This window comes from Notechis scutatus, chromosome 3 (genome assembly GCF_049901735.1).
Source record: "Notechis scutatus isolate UNSWTSFEM ecotype Mainland chromosome 3, rNotScu1.2, whole genome shotgun sequence".
Lineage (NCBI taxonomy): Eukaryota > Metazoa > Chordata > Lepidosauria > Squamata > Elapidae > Notechis > Notechis scutatus.
The window spans coordinates 152,052,662-152,075,044 of NC_142011.1; the positions used below are offsets into that span (position 1 = coordinate 152,052,662).

The 22,383-nt window shown below is 41.0% G+C and overlaps 1 protein-coding gene across 2 annotated transcripts; it reads right to left on the reverse strand.

Annotated features, from left to right (window-relative positions):
- Positions 1-285: 285 nt before the first annotated feature.
- Positions 286-22,383, reverse strand: CNDP2 (carnosine dipeptidase 2). 2 transcript variants are annotated; one of them, XM_026669908.2, is made up of 12 exons: positions 22,308-22,383; positions 19,664-19,729; positions 17,369-17,512; positions 13,180-13,342; positions 10,144-10,232; positions 8,133-8,333; positions 7,048-7,132; positions 4,854-5,014; positions 2,919-3,083; positions 2,148-2,289; positions 1,229-1,376; positions 286-1,042 (listed from the first exon to the last, which is right to left on the reverse strand). In XM_026669908.2, exons 2-12 carry the CDS (start codon positions 19,724-19,726, stop codon positions 973-975), a joined length of 1,431 nt encoding a protein of 476 aa, XP_026525693.2. In that variant the 5' UTR covers positions 19,727-19,729; positions 22,308-22,383; the 3' UTR covers positions 286-972. The 2 variants fall into 2 exon arrangements, with proteins under 2 accessions (XP_026525693.2, XP_087817592.1); XM_087961466.1 differs by lacking the exon at positions 22,308-22,383 and adding an exon at positions 21,890-22,020.

A 22,383-nucleotide genomic window follows, 5' to 3' on the forward strand; every position in this document is an offset into this window, starting at 1 on the left:
GTAATTCTGAGGCATGCTGTAGCCCAGTGAAGATGTGTGGACTTCCAATTCCCAGTATCCCCCAGTTGTCTTGCTGGCTGGAGAATTCTGGAGGTTTGTCCACACCTCTTGAATTTACCAAGTTTGAGAACACTGTTCTAGTCTGTAGCTGCCGCAATAAGCATACATGGTGTCTTGGAGTCTTGATTTCTTCTGGAATTTGAGACTCTTTCCTTCTGCTTTCTTAAAGCTTCAAGCCATTGATAGCTTCAAACTTTCAATGTCTAGCAATACATGACACTGGAATTGATAGATCAAAATTGAATTTATTTAGCAGCTTTTCCACAGGGAGTACAAAGAATGCTGTGGAAAAATACCAATGTGTTATTATCATGAGCTGTCTGCACAGATTGGAAAAATCTGCAAATAAGCAACTACAAGTCCCACAGGGAGAAATGAGGCCCTCTTTGCTCTTTCATCACCCATGGCTATATTTTCATTCCTTTTGGATCCTTCTAGAAGGGCTTCTTGTTTTTGCAAGTTCAAGTATAAGACTGCTGTTATTTTCTTCCATTAAGATCAAAGAACTGGGCTCAGATTCTGTTTTGGGGGGAAAGTCAATGTGAGGCATCATGTGATCATTTGTCGCTGCTTTCTTAGCTTAGATTACACAATCATTAGAAGTTTTCCACAGATTCCACTTACCCTTCTCTGTTTGGAAGGGAAGGCAAGTAAATTGGGAGAGTTGCTGTGTTAGAATAACGCCTTGAATAGAGCACATGATTTTTTGGAAAAGGAAAAAAAATCATCAGCAACAATCATGTGTATATAAAGTGAGTTTCAAAATATTCCACCAGGTATATTGGCATTAGCAAGACTAGGAGGAAAAAGGAACAAAATAGTGCAACTTTTCAAGATTGCAGTAATGTACTTCAATGAACTTTCAGATCCCAAAGCACAATTTGCAAAAAAAAAAAAAAAAAGGATTCAGATTCAGTTCTTCAACTTGGCAACTTCATAAAGGTAAGCACCCAAAAGCTTCACTCCCTGAATATAGTTGTACCTGGAAAGGAAATACATAATATTAAAGGTAGGCCAGAAAAACCAAAACCAAAAAAACCCCCCAAACCCGAGTAATCCCAGCAAAATCTAGAATACAAGTGGAAAAACCTCCAGCCTATGAACTAAATCTGGCTCATGGCACTAGAGCTCCAACTTTGCCTAATGATAAGCAATACATAGGCTTCACCTGTTAAGTTTTTCATTTTGGGAATGGGCTCCGTCATCGGCAGACCCAACAGGAAGCAGCATCACATTCTTGCCTGTTGCTTCTTGAAAGGTCAGTGTGACAGGAATGCTGCCTCCTTCTCGAGTCAGGTCTGGCTCCACACCAAAGACTGGGAAAAATAAAGGAGAAAATTAAGAGCAATCCTAATTTTCTTTACCAACCCTATCATGCTTGGTAGCTTCCAGATGTGTTGGACTTTCACTCTCATAACCCAAAATTAAGTTTGGCTGTGCTCCTAGGGCTAACAGAATTTATACATCCTGATGTCTAGCTGGGGAAAAATATTTTCTCTCATGTCCCTGCTAACCCTTTATAATCTTCCAGCAGGTTGGCATTGCAGCAACACAATACCCATCATCTGTTATCTTTTTCAAGGACCATTTTCCAGGTTGATTGAATGAAAACTAATTTTTGCCACTGTATGAAGTCACTCTAAAGAAGGGGTGTCAAACTGGTGGCCCGTGGGCCAGATGGGTCACATGCAGGCCTGGCTCTGCAAAGGCAAAAAAACATTGCACTACGTCACATGATGTGTTTGAGTTTGATACTCATGTTCTAAAAGTATCTACATTTTTATCTTGATCCAGGTCAAACACAAAAGATACCTTAGATCAGGGGTCCCCAACCACCGGTCTGCGGACCGGTAGCGGTCCGTGGAACAAATCCTACCGGGCCGCTGGTTTGCTGGGCGCCGCCATCTTGTTTGGATGAAAAAGTGCTTCCGGTGAGCTCACCGGAAGCACTTTTTCATCAAAACAAGATGGCGGCGCCCAGCTGATGCCGGTACCGGGCTGTGGCATAAAAAAGGTTGGGGACCACTGCCTTAGATCATATTTTGATGAAGATATTGAAAAACAACAACAATGAAAGATGAACTGACCTGTTTTCATGGCTCTTCTGCCAGCCATGTAGTGGGGATGATTGAAATCTGACACCCAAGGTTTTCCACCATGGCCCAGCTTTACACTGAATTTGTTGGGGCTGTGCAACTCGGCAAACTTTTTGGACAAGTAATCTTCAACCTTTAAGAATGATTAAAAACTGGTTACTTAAAAAACAGCCGGAACAAAATTATTGGTCAATTATGCAGTAACTCTGTTTAAGACACATCACTTCCCTCCACCTGTTTCAAATAAGTTGTTTCATGTACAATCACTTCAACCTTATTTTGCATATGGGCAAAGTTTGAATACTTGCCTTACACTACTGCATATATCAGGGAACATTCTAAATGGCACTGAAACTTAACTGCAGATTCACAGCAGTTTGTAGGCCAAGACAGTGATTGTGGGGAAAAAAGATTTAAAAATTAAAAAAAAACCTGTTTTGGGGGGCAGGAAATGTCCAAGTCTGGATTGTCGTATCACAAGTTGAGATGGGACTTTTTTTAAAAATTCTGCCTACTTGTATCACATGTAGGTTTTGGTTTAGTGCTTAAGATAACTTTACAAATCATGGATGCTACACAGCATTCATCAAAAAAGTATTTGCAAAGCCACAACTGAAATTGGAAAAAGCCCAAAACGCAGCCTGCCTCCATAATGAAGGGATTTCTAGCTCAGTCCTAATCCTGGCTTCTGCTGATGTAGTTAACACGCAGTGTTCTGAATTGTGGTTTGAGCTTCTTTATCTACTTTCCTTTGACACATACCAGCTTAGTCACAACTTCAGGAGTCATGTCTGGCACTAGCCGGATTGAAAATTTGCCAATCACTTTTCGTGGTATCACAGTTTTACAACCAGATCCAGAAAAAGCCCCTTCTATGCCATGGAGGGATAAGGACGGGTATCGCCATCTGTGCATCAAAATCATTTCCTATAAAAAACATTAGAGAGAAGAGATGAAATCAGGAATGAATTGTCCATTTATAGCAGAATGATTCAAGGCAAAACTATAAATCATGAACATGCGGCTCCCTTGGATGATGATAAGAACTGGAATATTTGTATTCGCCCAATAGCCTAATATTAATCTAGTAAAAGATCATGTTTACCTTCTGATCTTTAGATCAATGGGCCAACATTGAACAATGTGTTTTTATGGTCCAGATTTAGTAATAAGCTTAAGGGTTGGACTGATTTCATATTGATACATGATTATGTAATTGAATCTTATTTTTTCCCCTTCCTCTCATTCTCCAGAATTTATCACAGATGATGTGCTGTTTGTTATATTTCACTAATTAAAATGCACATGCCACATCACTTGAGACTTTCAAGAAAAGATTGGACTGCCATCTATCAGAAATGGTGTAGAGTTTCCTGCTTGGGCAAGGGGTTGGACTAGATGATCTACAAGGTCCCTTCCAAGTCTGATTATTGGTTATCTGTTAAACATCTGGCAGTGGGTCCTTCAAGAAACTACATCTTTTCCTGATTCTCAAGGTAGCTGTGCAATTCTAGGAAACAACATGGTGGAATTAAGAATTCAGTAGAATGCTATCAGAACTTCTTGGTGCCTCTTTAATTCAAACACATATTTTCTTGAGACTGGGCAACCACTGGTAGTCCTCAATTTACAACCATTCATTTACAGACTGCAACTCTGAAAAAATGTGACTTACAACCATGCTCATACTTACGACTGTCACAGTATCCCCCATAGTCACACAATCAACATTCAGGTAATTGGCAACCAGCATGTATTTATTTATGAGGGCTGCAGCACTCCAGGGTAATCTCTGATCATCCTCTGCAAGGTTTCCAGCTGACTTTCAACAAGCAAAGTCAATGGGGAAAGCTGGGTTTGCTTAATGGCTGCATGATTCACTTTAAAACCATGGCAAAAAAGTTGTAAAACAGGCCACGAGTCATTAACAACTGCCTTGCTTAACAATGTACATTCTGACCCCCAGCTGTAGTTGTAAGTTGAGGGCTACCTGTGGTCCCCAAAATCCAAGAAAATATGCATTCTTCCTCTCTTAAGGATGCAGAGGGTGTAACATGAATGCCTGCACTGGCGCCAAAACCTCTTTTGGCTTCAGATCAGAAAGAGAAAGCATCCTTACTAGAAACTACTGTATTTAGAAAGGCCTTTCAAATGCATGTCTCTCCCCAATCAAAAGAGAAGTCAAATGTTTTAAAAGATGGATTACAATAGTCTGTGTATGCAAGACAAGAAATCTCAGATTAATAATACAATGTTATGCAAACGTCTTCAGAAGCATAAATCAAGAGTTGAAAGTGACTTCAGTCCACACCAAGTGACAAGCATGCTGATTAATCATCAAAACGATGATGATGTGGGGCTCAATATATAGCAGCCATTTCTACTAATCTGGGGAGGGAGATGGAGAGCATAGTTGTGCCAGTTCCACTCTCCACAGAACAGAATAGCTTCCTCTAACCAGATGCCTTTTGGACGCACAACCTAAATTTGCCAGAATTGGCTGATAATACATGGAAGATACATTCCAACACAATTGAAGGCTAGCAGGTTGGATCAGCCTGGTTTAGCCATTCTTTCACCTTTAAAAAGAAAACTAACCAGAGCACTCTTCATTATGAAGTGTTACACTACGTAAAAGTGACACGTCATCAATTTTGCTTTTCTTGCTTACAAAACTGATAAGAAGGTCCACTTCACCTTGGTGTCATGGAGCAGTTTTGTGGCTCCAACATCTTTTGCGTATTCTTTTAAGTCAAAGTCAATTTTGTCATAAAGGCGCTGCTCCTCATTGGTGAGAGATGCCACGGTCTCATAAATGCCTGGGATGAGGATTTTCCCTTTCTTATCCACTAATGAGCCTGTAAAGAAAGAGCCATGTGCTGTTAAAGGCAGCCCTGAGAAGCTTGTTCCTAATCATAAGTCGCTCATATCCAAAGCTTCTGGTTTCCCCACTGCATTCCTGCCTATCATACCGAAATGGCAGCTGCAGGGAAAATGGCAAAGAAGGAGAGCTGCACCACAGGCAGACTGGCATCTACACAAAAGCTGCTGATAAAAACAAACATAGCCAAAATTCTCTTTTTAGATAGGATTTAGATTTTATTTGTTTTAGACACAAACACACTAAAATACATGCAGAGCTACAGGGCAGTGCTGTTCTTCAGCTAACTGTCCCGCCTGCTGAGCAATCCGTCCTATAGCCAATTCAAGCAGGGAAAGGATTTAGGGTCAGTGTCTGCCTGGACCTGGGGGAGACTGTTCTCTGACCACCCTTCTTCTATAAACCAAAGAACATGCAGTTTAGGGACCAGGATGCATCCTTAGCAATAAGCCTCCTCCTAGCAGACCCTCTGAAAGGGATTACAAAGTCGTAATCTTAATTAAAACAGAAAGGGAAACTATCATTCTTCTTCCCCAATTTCAGAACACAGTCAATTGTGCCCACAGCCGGAAGCCACAAGACCTTTGCTGTAACTCTCACAAATTTTTCTCTGCTCAATCAATTCTTTCAAAGTTTAACTTGCTGTCACTCAGCCAGATATTTCTACTTATTAATTTCTAGGAGGCCTAGGTTTATTGCTGTGGGCAAAGATCAAAGGTTTTGTTCTGGACTAAGACAGATAGCAGAAATTTCCTTGGTCCATCTGGTTTAAAAATCTTTAAAACATTGAATAACACAGAGAGGGGGGGGGAGGGAGAGAGAGAGAGAGAGGGAGAGAGAGAGAGAGAGGGAGAGGGAGAGGGAGAGGGAGAGGGAGGGAGGGAGAGAGAGAGAGAGAGAGAGAGAGAGATCCCTCCTCAAACCTGACTCCTTTTTGCCTTCATTATTTGAAGGCAAGAAATATCTGAGAAAAACATCAATCAATTCTAAGTGTCAGGCCAATTTAGGGCCATTCCAAAAGATGGAAAGGCTGACCGACCACTGGGGTAACAACCAAAGTTAAAATGTCTCTAAGCAATTGAATAATCCAGACTTTGTGTCATGTACTAATAGCATATTCTCAAAAGAGCGGTGTGGCAAAGTGGGAGCAGGAGGTTGTTGGCATGGCTTTTAGTTGGTGATGAGCTGACATGCCTTTGATGGGGAAGCAAAGTGCTTGCAGAGTCAATCCAAAGGAATCACGCTGCCTGCTTATGAAACAGAATCTGACAGTTTGATGCAAACCCCTGCAATTCTTATCTATTCTCACCAGAGCAAGGATCGGTCTCTTGCTCATCAAACAATAAAGGAACAAGCAACAGAGATGGGAAGAGAGAACCATGCTGGCAAATAAGGGGGAGGGGGGGGGAAATGATGTGCTAGGCTCAGTAAAGCCAACATGCATAATAACTGCATCTTTATTATTCTATTCAAGCCTCTCCCCCACCCAAATAATAATAATCTGGGCATCCTCTGAAATAGGGAGTTCAATTCTTTAAATATCTGGCAATAGGCATACAAACTGGGGGAATTCTGAGACACGAGACACAAATTTGGAAGTCACCTTGGTTGGGAAAAACTGCTAGACTTCAAATTTTACCTGCAACCACCTCATAAGCTGAAACGACATTCAGTAGGCTGCTAATAAATCTGTGCTGCCTACATCCAACACTGTTGCAGTTATCTTTGTCCTTGGAGGAGATCTTTACCCCTTTGTTAAAATTCATGTTAGTCTATCAATTGTTAACCTGGCGTTATCAAAAGCTTTTAAGGGAGGGTCAGGGCTATTTCTTTTTCCCCCCTTAAATCATGACCATGTTATTAACTCCTGCAATAATTAATATGAGGGAGGCTACAAACTAAGGGAGGTATATTCTCCCATATTCTCCCAGGCAGAAGGAGTGGAAGACAACTGATGTTCAAAGGTTCTGGTTCTTTCTATATACAATGCTCCCTTAAAATAGCCCTTACCCATTAAAGCAATAAGATCTGTCATTGCTTCGTGGACCGAACCGCCATATACACCAGAATGAAGGTCTTTGTCACTGCATTCCACCTGATAGGAAAATATAAAAGCAAAAGCAAAATCCATTAAGAATCTTACTGACAGACGCTACTGAAGACTACATTTTTAAGGTTAAGTTAAGTTGCTGTAGCAAGGATTTTTGCTTTAAATCTTAGGGAGAGACTTGCAAACTGAATTATTGGAATTGCTGCGTCAGAAAATTCAGTCAATTTTCAGCATCTTTTTTAGGTTGAGAACATTTTTTTAAAAAAAAGTCAAATATGCCTTTCTGCAAAGCTGATAGGGTTAAAGTAAAGAATCAAACATCTAAATGCATTTCTACTATGTTTGTGTGAGAGAGAGACCAACTAATTCTTTGGCCTTATAATTATTAAGTAACAAGAATATCATGAAAACAAGCCCCAAGTTAGTTTGAACTGGAGTGTTCAGTGTGACAAGCATCTGGATATTGGACAATCTACAACCCTAGAATCAAAGCAGCCTTGGTCAACTTACATATGACCTGCAACTTATTTTCAGGGCCCTCCAACAGGAGCTATTCGGTCTTACTCCCTACCCCAATGGGTAAGGAGTAAGGGAAGAGGGGAGAAGGCCCATTCATTTTTGACTCTGATCCTGCCCATCGGAGTGGACATCTGCAACCAATTACTTTTGAAGAGAAATGGCCCATAACACATCAAAAATGCTTCCCACCTCTGATATAAGAACTTTCCAGGAACTTTGCATAAAGTTTTAAGTTCAGAAGAAATATGGGAAGCAATATAGACATACACTTATGACACAGTATAAATAACATTGTGAAGCCATGACAAGATATGAGATTTCATTCGGCTGCCTTCTGCATCCGTCTTTTCAAAGAGACAATCACTGTGCCAAAATGGCTGTCAAAACTTCAAACACTCAATGGTTGAGTGAGGTTACAGTCTTATATGCACACTAATGGGAAGTCTTTCCACTTAGCATACAAAGGACAACTGAATTATGCTTGTTATCTTAATCAGCTGTTATTATTCTTAGTCCTTTATTGTACCTCAATGAAGTAATAGCAGATGCCCCTGAGGCCATAAGTGATGCAGGGCTTCTTCTTGCCCAGCCAGTAGTTGTCAGAGATACACACATAGTCCACGTCTTTGAAGAAAGTATCTTTTTGTGCAAAAATCAAGTCATCAAGGCCTTCAGAACCAGATTCCTCCATACCTTCGAAGCAAAACTTGACATTGACTGGGATTTCCTAGAAGACAAAACCACAAACACCGAAAAAGAAGCGAGGATTGTTACGAAGTTCAGAGTTAGAGCCAATCAAATACTTCCAAAATTCTTGGGAAAGACTCCATGTTGGAGAACTCTGCGGCAAGGTCAAATTAAACTTTCCAGTCATGCTACAGGGACTTTGACTGAAGTGTTTTCTAAACAGCAGGTGGGGGGCGGTGGGCTAGGAGAAAGAATTGCAATGCAAAATAAAATCTAGGAAAAGTTAAAGGGGAGATTATTATTGCTCCCCCCCCCAATATCATACTATGATCTGGAACTAAATCAGCCTTTACATATTTCTCTGTCAGAAGCAAGTTTCCCTCAATACTAATTGTTTTCACTGAATGCAGTAATGTATGTCTCCAACCCAGATTAACAGTGATTTCAGCAATGATGGAAGAAGGAACAATTTCATCCAGCACCACTTTTCCAAAGCTCCAGCATATAGTGCCTGCTCTGCTTTCTTTCTTTAGGACTGTGGAGAAAAAGGAAACGTTTGGTGGGTTGGAAATGTTTCTGCAGAGGCCAGAACAGTTGTTCACCTGCTCCCATGGGGATTGCAACTGGAAGGCAAAACAATCAGCACATGACTTCGGACAAGACAATAGTTTTCAACATTCCTGGACTCAATCATTGCAGCCCTCCAATTGCATTGTAGGTTGAGGAGAGAGAGCAGATTCAAGCAAGGCTCTTATGGGTACCCCCTATAACTTGTCATAACTAAAGCCCCAAAGGTGCTTTTTCAAGAGGCAACTGGACTTTCTGGTTTTTTCTTTGAAAACGTTTCACTTCTCATCCAAGAATCTTCTTCAGGTGTAAACAAGCTCAGAAAAACCAGAAAGCCCAGTTGCCTCTTGAAAAAGCACCTTTGGGACAACCATGTCCTGGATGACTGAGAATCTCCATAGACATCTTAACTAAAGGTAACTTATTTGTACTAACTTGTCACATCTTAACCTTGGCAATTGATTTGCCTTCTTCTTCGGTTGGCTCCTTTTTCATATTTTGCCCTGTAACCCAAAAGATGGGACTTCTTGATTGGCCCTTTTCATTTGTTTGGAATTTGAAAAATGCTAGGAATCACTGAAAAACTGCTCTTTTTCTTCACTAGGGATGGAGCAAAGAAGATCCAAGCTGAGCATTTATCGTGCCCCAGGAGAATCATGCTCTTTCTCCAAAGAAGAAAGAGAATTTCGGTAAATAAATAAATTTGCTGCAACATAAAGCTGGGCAGTTGTCCTGCCACACAGACCTCCCTATGGCCTGGTTAAAAACCATTTCAGCCATTTTATATTATCTTTCTTGATGGCTGCTGTGATTTAGTATAAATAACAGATAACAGAGTTGGAAGGGACCTTGTAGGTCATCTAGTCCAACCCACCGCCCAAGTGGGAGACCCTACACCATTTCTGACAAATGGCAGTCCAATCTCTTCTTGAAGGTCTCAAGTGATGGCGCTCCCACAACTTCCGAGGGCAAGCTGTTCCATTGGTTGATTGTTCTCACTATCAGAAAGTTTCTCCTTGTTTCCAGGTTAAATCTCTCCTTGTTCAGTTTCCATCCATTATTCCTTATCTGGCCTACAGGCGCTTTAGAAAATAGCTCGAGCCCCTCCTCTCTGTAGCAGCCCCCCAAATATTGGAACACTGCTATCATGTCTCCCCTGGTCCTTCTCTTTACTGGACTAGCCATGCCAAGTTCCTGTAATCGTTTTTCATATGTTTTAGTCTCCGGTCCACCAATGCAGAGTTTATGCTTTTACCATCGTTCACAGGACTCCCAGCTTTTACCTGATTGGTTTTCTGGTAAGCCTCCAGAGCATTCAGCCAAGCTAGCACTGGACCTTTGTCATCTGTCGATCCTCGTCCATACAGCTTCCCTAAAGAAGCAACACATTAAAGCAAGCTGCAATTAAACAGAATTATCTCTGCCATGGGAAGCTACAGCCTGCACGGATCAGGTCATTCTGGCACTGTCTGCACATCTCACAGCTCTATCTTAGCTTTAAATATTAGACTATCTTGCCTTCTGATATCCAATGGCTATAGATGCATATTAATGTGCTTAGTGAGATCTTGGTTGCAAACAGAATACCTTGGCCACAATAGCCTACTTTTAAGCCAAGGACATGGTCTTTTGGAGGCTAAGAATTGCCCTTAACATTTAGGGAAGGGAAAGTTGCAACAGAAGGGATAATGCAAAGATTGCAATTTATACAGAAAGAACCCGGAGTTTTCATTTTCCACTGATCCTAATTTTTAAGAGGGTAAATTGAAAAAGAGATTGTTAAAAACCTACACACTCCTGCATCTCCTTTTAAAGCAAGATCCCTCTGCATTCAGCATCTTGAAGATCAAAAAACCTACTGGTGCACAAACTTTGTTCAGCTTAAAGTCCACTTCAATGCCTCTTCGTGACTATTTGCAACAAAAAATCAATTAATGAAAAGGATTCTTAACCCTGAGCTAAGTCCTTTGAACTGTTGAAAGGACAGGCAATCTACCACAGCAGAGAAAGATTACTGAGCATCTTAGCAACCATGCATCTAAACTGAATTGCAAGGAGAGGATTTTTTAGACAAAAGGTTCCACAATTCACTTTCATAAGTTTTTAAAGCCTTATTTGAATTTAATGACAAGCAAACGTGTAATGTTTCACTGCTCAAGAAAAAAAAGCATATTAGTTGGCAAGTATTTAGCATAATACGTGCTTGCAAAGATAGACATTTGCTTAATCATCAGCATTTGACCTGAAATCATAAACTTATCTTTTACTAGAACAAATAGAGCTGAATGAAATTGCAATTAATAGATAAGCTTGGATAACAAGGGACATGCAATATTTCTCCACTGCTAAAAGTGCCAAGCTCAGGAGAAAACAGTTAAGGGCATGGGGTAGAAAACTGAAGCGCTACCCTACATCAGGGGCCCTCAAACTTGGCAACTTTAAGACTTGTAGACTTCAATTCCCAGAGCTGAAGTCCATAAGTCTTAAAGTTGCCAAGTTTGGAGAACCCTGCCCTACATGATCAAGATGCCAGCTACCTTATATGACCTTCCTCAGAATACTCTATTTCATCCTTCATTTTTCTTTTTTGACCCAATATGCTAAATCACCACTATGCAAGAGAGTTTGGGACCCTACAACCCCACTTCAGTTTCTGTTATTTTAAAAAAATATTTTCTCTTTAGTATAAGAGCAGGGACACCCAATCTCTGTCAGGCTTTCAAGATTCTGGTTTTCTTCTCTGCAATAATAAAGTAGAACATCAGTGGCCCTTGTGGAGTCTGTCTGTCTGTCTGTTGACTTGGCCTTCCTCAAAGGGCTTACAAGCTGGCAGATCTTTTCAGCTAAAGCAAAAGTGCATGGATCGAATTACCAAAACAGCACAAAGGAAAAATATGTTTCTTTCAAAATCTTGATTACGCCTAACTTGTCCATTACCAACTGCAATGTTTTTTATTAATTTTACTAGGCACAAAAAGTTTTTTTTCCATCCACCTCTCAAGAGAAAGGAGAAAGAAAATAAAACATCACCGTTAGTTTTCACTTCCTGTCAGCTTCAATTTCCTTTATTCTTAATCAGCAAGTTTCCACCGGAGAGGGTTGAATTGTCTGCTAAGTTATGATATAAGGGCAGATTTTCCCAATTGTAGCACATTATCTGGTGGCGGGCTACTGGATGGTCGGCGAGGTCTGGGCGAACTTCTCGCTGTGATCTCTGGCTGGGCCGACCCATCCACCCTTGTGCTATGCTTCCCCTAAATAACTAACTTTTCCCCTGCCCAGGCTGGTGAGGTGAGTTCTGCCTGAGCCGATTAGCTGCCTGTTTGAAACTGCGTTGCAGCCCCAAAGCGACGTGTGCGAGCAAAGCGTGCACTCATGACCAGCGAACCCCTTGGAAACCTGATATGGGGGCTATAGACACCAGTGTGACCTCCCTTGTCCACTGCAATAGTTTTGTTTGACAACTATTCATACCCATAACTACAGCTGTTTTATGAATGAGAACGCTTCCATTCACCACTATGGAGCCATAGAGCCTTCTTACATGCTTTCCAAGTTCCAGATATGAATAGAAAGACTGGAAATCCTTGAACATCATACAAAAAAAACAACAACCCTATAACTCCAATGAAAAGATGCAGCTTATTTAACGGACTATAATTACTTTTGCATTTTCTCCAGTATGAATTTTCCTTTTTCATCCCTAGTTGAACACATGTAGAAGAATTAAGCCAGTTATATAGCAACTGCTCTAAAATCCTTGTGGTTGCCCATACTCAACATTTATTACAAAAGCCTACATAAGCCAGGCCACAAAGCAAATTTATCTAAGCTTGTTTGGAAAGAATTCACAGTGTGCTAAAGAGATACTTAACCTCTAAGAGTAGGGCTTGGTAATTAACCTTTAAAATTAGGGCTTGGAATGGCCTTCCCGATGTCCCAATGCAGTCAGCATAGGTAATGATAAAGCAGCCTGGACGCTGTACTTCAGCAGCATCTGGATAACCATAAGTATACCACTTATGTTTTCTAAAAGTTAGGCAGCTACTGTGCACATTGTGTCCAATTTTCAGAGAGATAGGAACCATTGTTTTAAGACTGGTGGCCATAGAAATAATTCAAATAAATAAATAATTTAAATAAATACAATTAAGACTCTGTTTGTTGTCTGTATCTTCTGTCACAACTAATTTGGGCACGGTTTTAGGTTACGTACGAAGAGTAAATAGAGACCTCAATTCAAAAAACCCACGGCAAGCAACAACAACATGAGAGCAGCTTCAAAAGATTTGACATATAGAAGCACAGGCAAGTCTTACCTTCTCTTTCTATCAAGACAAAGGGTTCGCTGTCCCAGCCATCCTCTAAAGCTGCAGGTTGCACATCTAAATGGCCATAGACGCAAACAGTTTTTTTGCATGGATCTGAGCCAAGTTTCCCCAGAATTACTGGAGGTAGAGGAATCTTACTGCCATCAGGCAACTGTAATTTAGAAACACTAGGTGTCAGTGTAGAACTATTTGAGAAATGGCTATTTGTGGAACTATTTTGTACTGTATAGTATTTACTGTAAAAAGGTAAAATGTGAAAGTTTTAACACTGGGGTATAATTTATAGCATACATGTATCTTCCCTATTTTTTTTTTACATGACCCCAGGATGCTGTCTTTTCACGTTTGAAAGAGGGGCAAAAGGAGGAGCTTCAATCTTGGCACACGTTCTTTAAAATGTCTACCAACTCAAACGTTACTTTTCTCACCTGAAGGATGGGTTAAGGAGAAAACTGGCTTTCGTAAAGCTGAATAATGTTTGAGACACCTATTTCATTCCTTCAAACCCACACAAATTATAAAGAAAAGGCTGGTCCTTCCCACTCCCAATGATGCCAAGACGTCACTGACCATACTTTGTTTTTAGTATAGTTTTCCTTGGTTTAAAACAAGAAAAAAATGCACAACATGCCTCGTCTTGCATCCTGAGCATTAGCTTAGCCTGGTTATCAATTAATTCTGATATTATTTCTGAAAGTAGAGTCACTAGGAAATACATGGAAGTCTCATTTCTATGAAAACTACATATTGAAGAGACAAAAAGATTAGAGAAAAAATAATACTTTATCTCTTAAACACAATGATTAATTTTACTAATAGTATGTCAGAGAGAGAAAGGGAAGGAGGGGGAGAGGGGACAGTGTAACCATTAATTCCTTTTCTCTCTCTCTCTCTCAACGTTTGTATGGTCAAAAAAAAAAAGGCTTATAAGTCCATTAAATCTTCCCCAATCTGGTGTCTGTGTAGACTTCGCTTCCCAGAATTCTCAGCCATCTGAAGGACATCCAGGGTGGGGAAGCCTTAATCTAGAGACTCTGGTCAGGAGCAAGGGTTAGGCAATTGCGCCATAAAAGCCTTACGAGAGAGCACGATAGCGCTGCCCTGCCAATATGCTGACTCAAACACTGGCAGAAACAAGGATTGGGCTTGTCCTCCTAAGGGAAGTATAGAATTCACCCAGAAGAACAGGTTGAACCTGGGACTCTGAAGATCAGATACTTCATTTCAAGGAGAAACTGCCTACAAGTGCACACCTGCCTGCCTAGAGAAACTGCTTAATTAGCTCAGGCGAGGACAGGATGACAGCACAAAGATGGACAGGACAGATCATAGCCTGCCATTCACAAGACCAGGCATGGCAGTATTTTTGCCCCCACAAGCAACTGTATATTTTGGGTCCCAAGCTACAGGGGGCCTCTCTTTAGCATGTACCTAAAGAAACTTTCCTCTCTTGCACTGCAAACTTCATTCAGCATGCAGACTTATCTCCACACTTCCATCAATACGAATACAAACTCTCCTTCCACTGCCCAATACTTAGGTCTCTTCCTATCTCCACAGAGCACCTCTCATCTAGAGACACGAAGAGCAGAAACAAAGCTAGTTGCCACCTGACTATGACTATCCAAATATGGCACAACTCTAGACAATTTCAGCAGAGTTCCAAAACAAATAAGCAAACAAAATTAAGTTAAGCAGTTTTGGCCCTATGTAGTTCTTGGATGGGAGACCATCAGGAAATCTTAGGGATATAGACTAGACTGGAAGAACAAGGCAAAAACATTTTCAAACTGAGCTACATTACGTGCCACAAGTTGAGCTCAATTAGATGGGACCTTTTATTTTTTTTACTGATGATTACTAGCTCTTTCTGCTCTCCCAATAGTTCCTTAGATTGCTAGCTGATAACAGATAATCAGAGTTGGAAGGGACCTTGTAGATCCTTTAGTCCAAACCCCCCATCCAAGCAGGAGACCCTACACCATTTCTGACAAATGGCAGTCCAATCTCTTCTTGAAAGTCCCAACTTCCGAGGGCAAGCTGTTCCATTGGTTGATTGTTCTGTCAGAAAGTTTCTCCTTATTTCCAGGTTAAATCTCTCCTTATTCAGTTTCCATCCATTATTCCTTGTCTGGACTACAGGCGCTTTAGAAAATAGCTTGACCCCTTCCTCTCTGTGGCAGCCCCTCAAATATTGGAAGACTGCTATCATGTCTCCCCTGGTTCTTCTCTTCACTAGACTAGCCAGGCCCCGTTTCTGCATCCATTCATCGTATATTTTAGTCTCCAGTCCCCTAATCATCTTGGTTGCTCTTCTCTGTATTTTTTCTAGAGTCTCAACATCTTTTTTATAATGTGGTGACCAAAACTGGATGCAATACTCTAGATGTGGTCTTACTAAAGCTTTATAGGGTGGTATTAGTACTTCCCTTGATCTTGACTGTATCCCTCTGTTAATACAATTTAGGATTGCATTAGCTTTTTTGGCGGCTGCTGCACACTGTTGGCTCATATTTAGCTGGCTGTCCATTAAGACTCCAAGATCCCTCTCACAGTTACTGCTATTGAGCCTGGTTTCACCCAGTCTATATGTGTACTTTTGGTTTTTCTTGCCTAAGTGTAGGACTTTACTTTTCTCTATATTGAATTTCTATTTTGTTAGATATGGCCCAGTGTTCTAGTCTGTCAAGATTATCTGGATCTTGAGCCTATCTTCTTGGGAGTTAGCTATTCCTGCCAGCGTAGTATCATCTGCAAATTTGGTAAGTTCCCCTTCTATTCCCTCATCTAAGTCATTAATGAAGATATTGAAGAGTACTGGACCTAAGACAGAACCTTGTGGCACCCCACTGCTTACTTCCCTCCATGTAACTTAGACCCATTAAGGACTACTCATTGAGTACAGTTAGCCAGTTGTGAGTCCATCTAGTGGTGGTGCCATCTCTTCCACTTTTTTCTAGCTTACCAAAAGGTAGGTTATGGTCTACTCTGTCAAATGCCTTGCTGAAATCTAAACATATTATGTCCACAGTATTTTGCTGGTCTACTAATTTAGTCACTATGTTGAAGAATGAAATAAGATTGGTTTGGCATGATCTGTTTTTAACAAACATGTGCTGACTGTTAGTTATTACTTTACTTGTTTCTAGATGTTGGCAGATCTGTTTTTTTATTATCTTTTCCAGTATCTTCCTCGGTATTGATGTTAGGCTGATTGGTCTATAGTTTCCTGGGTCTGTTTTTTTTTCCTTTTTTGAAGATGGGAACCACATCAGCTCTTTTCCAGTCCTCTGGTATTTCCCTGGTGCTCCAGGATTTTTGAAAGATATGGTGCAGTGGTTCTGAGATGACCTCTGCCAGTTCCTTTAAAATTCTGGGATGTAATCCATCAGGCCCTGGTGATTTGTGTTCATCAAGATCAGACAAGTGTTTTCTTACTATTTTTTGTTGTTGCTTATTTTAGCTTTTATTTCCGGTCTGTCTTTTTCAGTTATGTTTTTGGTGGGTTGAGCTAAAGTTTCTTTTTGCGTGAAGACCGATGCAAAGAATGAGTTAAGCAGTTCTGCTTTCTCTCTGTTGCCTGTTACTTCCTTGCCGTCTTCTCTTTTTAGTAGACCGACTGTTTCCTTGATTTTTTTCTTATTTATATGTTGGAAGAAACTTTTTTTATTATCTTTGACTTTTGTTGCAAGTCTTTGTTTGTTCTGAGCCTTTGCTTTCCTGACTTTGTCTTTGCAGATTCTGGCTATCTGCTGATATTCTGCCTTAGTTGTATGTCCTTTTTTTCCATTTTTTGTACTTGTCCTTTTTTCTTTCAATTTGCCAGAGAGATCTTTGTGCAGCCATGCAGGTTTCTTCTTGGATTTCTTGTTTTTCTTTCTCAGTGGTATTGTGCTGGTCTGGGCTTCTATGATCATACTTTTTAGAGTTTCCCAAGATTCTTGAGTTGTTTTCCCCTTTAAGATTTTTATCCATGGAATCTTTCCCAAGTTCTCTCTGAGTTTATTAAAATCAGCTCTTTTAAAATCCAAAACTCTGGTGTCATTATGTTCTATTGCTTGTGTTTGTGTTATGTTGAATTCTAGTATGACATAGTCACTCTCACCCAAGGTTCCTGCAGTTTCAACTCCCTCCTATCACTTTTTTCTGTTTGTAACATAAGGACCCCTCTTCTTACCGTCTGCTTTCCGATATCTATCAGTTCAGTTGTGCCCCCAAGCCGTTCAATGTCCTTTGCAGCAACTTCCATCATCCGTCTGATTTCTTCTCTCTTTTCCGGCCATGCTGACACACTCTGTATTGCGACCCACTGAGCTAGACGCTACTCACAAGCAGTTTAGAAAACAGCAAGCATGATCGGGAAGAAGAGTGAGAGGGGGAAAAAAATGGAATGAGATCATTTTCTTTTAGTGGAGACAGATCCATAAAGAAAAACTGCAAATATTCTGAATATAGAAGCCAGAAATCTCTTTGTACCAAAGTTCACAGACCATAATCAGCAAGGATTCCTACTGACTGTTAAATATAATACAGGGAGGCATGTTGAGGGCCCTGTCAGTCAAGGAATTCTGGCCGTGGCTCCTGCCCTCTGGAACTTCTTATCCCGAGGTGAGATTGGACCTGAAAACCTGACTCTTCCAGATGGCTTAGGGATCCAGTGCAGAGAGCATCTGGAAATGGTTGATGACTTAAAAGGCAATTCTACCTCCTCCCCCCATGCATCCTGTTCACTCACTCCCCGTGTTTTAACTATCATTTTTATTTTTTTTATTTAGTTTATTTATCTTATTGTTTTAATGCTGTTAAACTGTAAGCCACCAGAAGCCAGAGCTTGAAAATGAGATGGGTGGCAAATAATTGTAATAAATGAATAAACATAAATACTGCAGCAGAATTGTAGCGCTTTCTACACTCACCTAATCTTGAGCCCAAAAATGGTATATTTCAATATAGCCCCTGTATTAAACTAGCAAATGATTTTGGATCTCAGGGACCAAGTAAAAGAAAGGCTGTTCCTACCTAATGCAATAAAAGTTCTTTCATAGTCTAAAACAGGGTCCCAACCATCCATGGACCGTACCGTCCGTGGAACAAGTCCTACCGGCGCTGGTTGTGGCGCCGCCATCTTTGATGAAAAGTGCTTCCAGTGAGCTTTTCCGGAGAAAGCTCACCGGAGCACTTTCATCAAAGATGCGCGCAGCGTGAGCTTTCCGGAGAAAGCCATCTCTACCCGGAAAGCTCACTGAGCTGCGCCATCTTTTTTATGAAAGTGCTTCCGGTGAGGTCACCGGAAGCACTTTTCATCAAAAGATGGCGGCGCCACTAATGCTGGTACCGGGCCGCCAAAAAGGTTGGGGATACCGGGCCGTGGCATAAGAAAGGTTGGGGATCACTGGTCTAAAAGAATAGTTGTAACTCTTAGTTACGAGTCTAAAGAATCACAACTGGGCCAAAATGAGATTGGTTTTTTTTTCAATCAAGGTGAAGTTACAACTCCTTAATGAACCTTCCAAATAGATTACCCTTATGATCATAACTACAAAATCCTTTTCCTCCTACTTTTCAGCCCTCCATCTATTTCAGCAATCTTTTAAAACCAAATTTACACTGGTTACCTTGCTCACCATTAAGGAGTGATTCTTCTAAAGATGTCCTGACCAGTAGGCGGTCATTTACCTAGCACCCAAAAAAGGCCCATCTGTGCTGCTCTTGCAGAGTTACAAAACGCATTCCCTCAGGGTTTAGGTCCCCACTCTCTGACTTATGTAAAATGCATCACATCTACTATTTGTTTTCTCAATTCTTTGCTTCGTACTGTGAAGTATTGATGCTGCCATGAAACTAAGCTATTGTAAAGGTGAACCCAAAAATATTTGTAATCAGTAAAAGAGAACTTATTGCAGCTCAATTAATGAACAAATTAAAGGACCAGAAGCACTCTGTCGGATTACAGATTTGAGAGGTCCTTGGTGCTCTCTGAGCTTGTTTTCTTGCAGATGTTTCATTACCCAAACTGGGTAACATCATTTGGATGTTACCTAGTTTGGGTAATGAAACACCTGCAGCAAAACAACCAAGCTCAGACAGCACCAAGCACCCCTCAGATCTGTAATCCTGCAGAGTGCTTCTGGTCCTTTAATTTGTTCTTGGCCTCATTAACTTTGAGAATGGACTATTCCATCTCCATCAATCTTGAGATCCACAGGATTATATTATTATGACCAATGAGAGAATTGAGTGACCCTCCAAAGGAAAGTTCAGAGTAAAAGCGTATTCCTAGCCTACAAAAGTCTTGGAACAAGTAGAGTTCATTCTTCTTCTACGTTATCAACTAAGATTAGCTGGGAATTGCGTTGCCATGATTGTTCCATACCCACTCTTCAAGGAAAGAACAATGCAGTTGTGTAAACTCTTTAAAATTGTGTAGTCTCAAAGGGTTTATGGTTTTAATGTTCTGAAAAGAGCTACGTACCTCCACATAAAGGTCTTGATTTTTGTCCACATATTCAAAAAGAGATTCCAGAGCAGTTGTCATTTTCTGATCAAAATAATGCGATTGAGAAATTTAAAGGGTGGGTTTAAAAACAATGAGAAACAAAGAGAGAGAGAAAAGCATTTTTAAATTCTTGCAACAGGTTGTCTCACTTGGGATTCTGCCTTTTTAACTGTTCTATATTCTGCCTAAACTCTAACTTGCAGTCAGCAGATTTTAGCAAAATCATGAGGACTCACTAAAGGGGAATTCTTCTGTGAATAATGCCACTAGTCTCATGACAGGAAAAAGCAATACAAAGAAAGTCATTAGCTGTTGATTTTAAAAGCTTACAGAGCTAAATGGTAACACGAGGAGGTAGGAAACAGAGTCTGCAGGAAAGCCATCCTGTTTATTGTCTTAACAGATCCTACTCAAAGCCCAGTTCTATTTCTCTCTGGCAGCTGAAGAATTCATATATACCCTAATCAGGGTTTGAACTGTGGGAACACCTGGACTTCTTTTTCTGTATTCTGTATTCACAGACCTCACCCCTTTCCTAAGAGGTCTGTAGGGGGCGTGCATAAGCACACCAACGTGCCTACCGTCCCTGTCCTATTGTTTCTTTTACATTTTTTTCTTATATGTATTCATGTATTCATAACTATGTTTTTACTTATACCTATTATCTTGTAAGCAATTGACAAATAAATAAAATAAATAAAAATAAATCCCCTGCAAATGCAAATTATTATGTCTTTTCCTCTAGGGCCAGGCAGTTCCTTTTTCTCATTTTCTCATTGAAACAACCTTGTGAGGCTGTGAAATACTAAGAGGCCTAGTTAAAAATGCCAATGTATTTGGATTTATTCTAATGAACACCAAGTTTATACAAAGAATTTCAGGCAAGTATTTTATGTGCTGCCTGATTCCTACCGATAAAAAATTCTGGGTGGTTATTAATATTATTGGTTCTTAATATTTGTAAGCATTAGTATTGATAAGCATTATTAATAGTTAAATGTATAAAAATGCATTCACAGCCATCTGGTACCAGCATAATTATAAGACATGTAAATGAGCATTTACATAGTAAGACATGTAAATGAGCTGTAAAACAGACACTGAACAGATTTTTGCAAAAATATCTAAGCACTTTTGCTTCAAGAACTCCCCCAGCACAAATTTAACATATGTATATGAAAAGGCAGAATGTACCTATTAAGTTCTATAATAAAATTATGTGTATTTGTGGGAGCATTTGGCATTAAGCTGGGGAGGGGAAAGAAAATGAAAGTAGGGAAAGTGGGGAGGGAAAAGAAAATGAAAGTAAATAGAGAAAACAGAATATTTGTAAGAATATTCCTATTTCCAAAGAGTTCAGAGAAAATGCCAGGAGGGGGAGCACAGTCAGAGAATGGCAATGGGTTAAATGATCCTGAAATGGCTAAATCCTGGATTCTTGTGGTGTCTTTTCTGTCATAACTTTGAATAGTAACTGAACAAGTGGTCACTGAGTAAGAACTCTCTGTATTTTAGTGCACCTACACAAACAATGTAATTTTTCTTCATCAGCCTGAAATAATCCAATGCAAGATGAAGGACTCATCCTTGCAGATCACAGACTATAATCTGCCATGCCAGTCTAATGTGAGTTGGTAGAAATATCCAACTTCCCAGTCTATGACTCAGAGAAAGAAATTGGCTGAAAGTCACTCAGCCCAGTTTCCATGGCTTCCAGTCCAGCACTTTAACCCCATATCACACTGGCTCTCAGACAGAGGTTAGCCAGAGTTTCACAGGCCTGCTTTTAAGGACCCAGGCCAACATTTTCAATGCATTCTCCTTCAAAGCACATTAGTTGACCAATCAACAAATGTACTGATCAACCCTCAAAGAACAAAAGCCTTGACAGGCGCCTTGTCTCTCAGATAGATAAGCACAGTCTTCCCACTCGCGATGTTGAGTTATATACTGTCCGATTTCTAAGCCAGGATTACATGGCCTTAGGGATCTTAAAGCCAACGGCGGCGGCGGCGGAGAGGGAGAGCTGCAGCTGATAGCCAGGTAAAATCAAAGAGATCCTTTAAAATGAAGGACTAAAGGCCCGCTTCGGTCCGCCCATCCTGACTTGCAACTCTCGGGAAAGGCTGAAACGGGCCAGGCGAGGGAAGCAGCGGCCGCAGCTAAAGGGTTGGCAAGCGAATACAGCTTCCTCCTACTCACCCTGCGGTTTGGGGCTGGCTTCCAGGAGAAGCCACGACTAAGTAAAACCCTACTACAGGCTCTAAAGATGAGCGCTACAGCCATAGCCGATCCTAAAACGGCGGCTGCAAGAAAGGCCCCGGCCGGCGTGGGAAGGAGGCCGGGGGGGAGAAGGGGGAGGGGAGCTACGGAAGAGAGGCAAATCCCTTGCGGCTCCTCCTTGCTGCTTTTCCTGATGGGAAAGTGGGGAGCGAGCGGGGAAGCAGGCGCGATGCCCGGCAAACTTTGCCAACTTGTCAATGAAGGGGCCAAGCAAGGTGGGCAAGGGACGCCGATATCTACAAGGTGGTGCCCACCTCCCTACCCACCCCACCCACCCACCCTTTTTTTTTTTTGCCTTCCTCTGTGGGCATTGGCGCGCGGTGGGTCTGTTGCTTACCACGCGCTGTGCCACGCAGGTGGAGCAAACCTCTCGCGAAAGCGGGCAACTTCTTAGCGGAAAGCTCAGCAAGGGC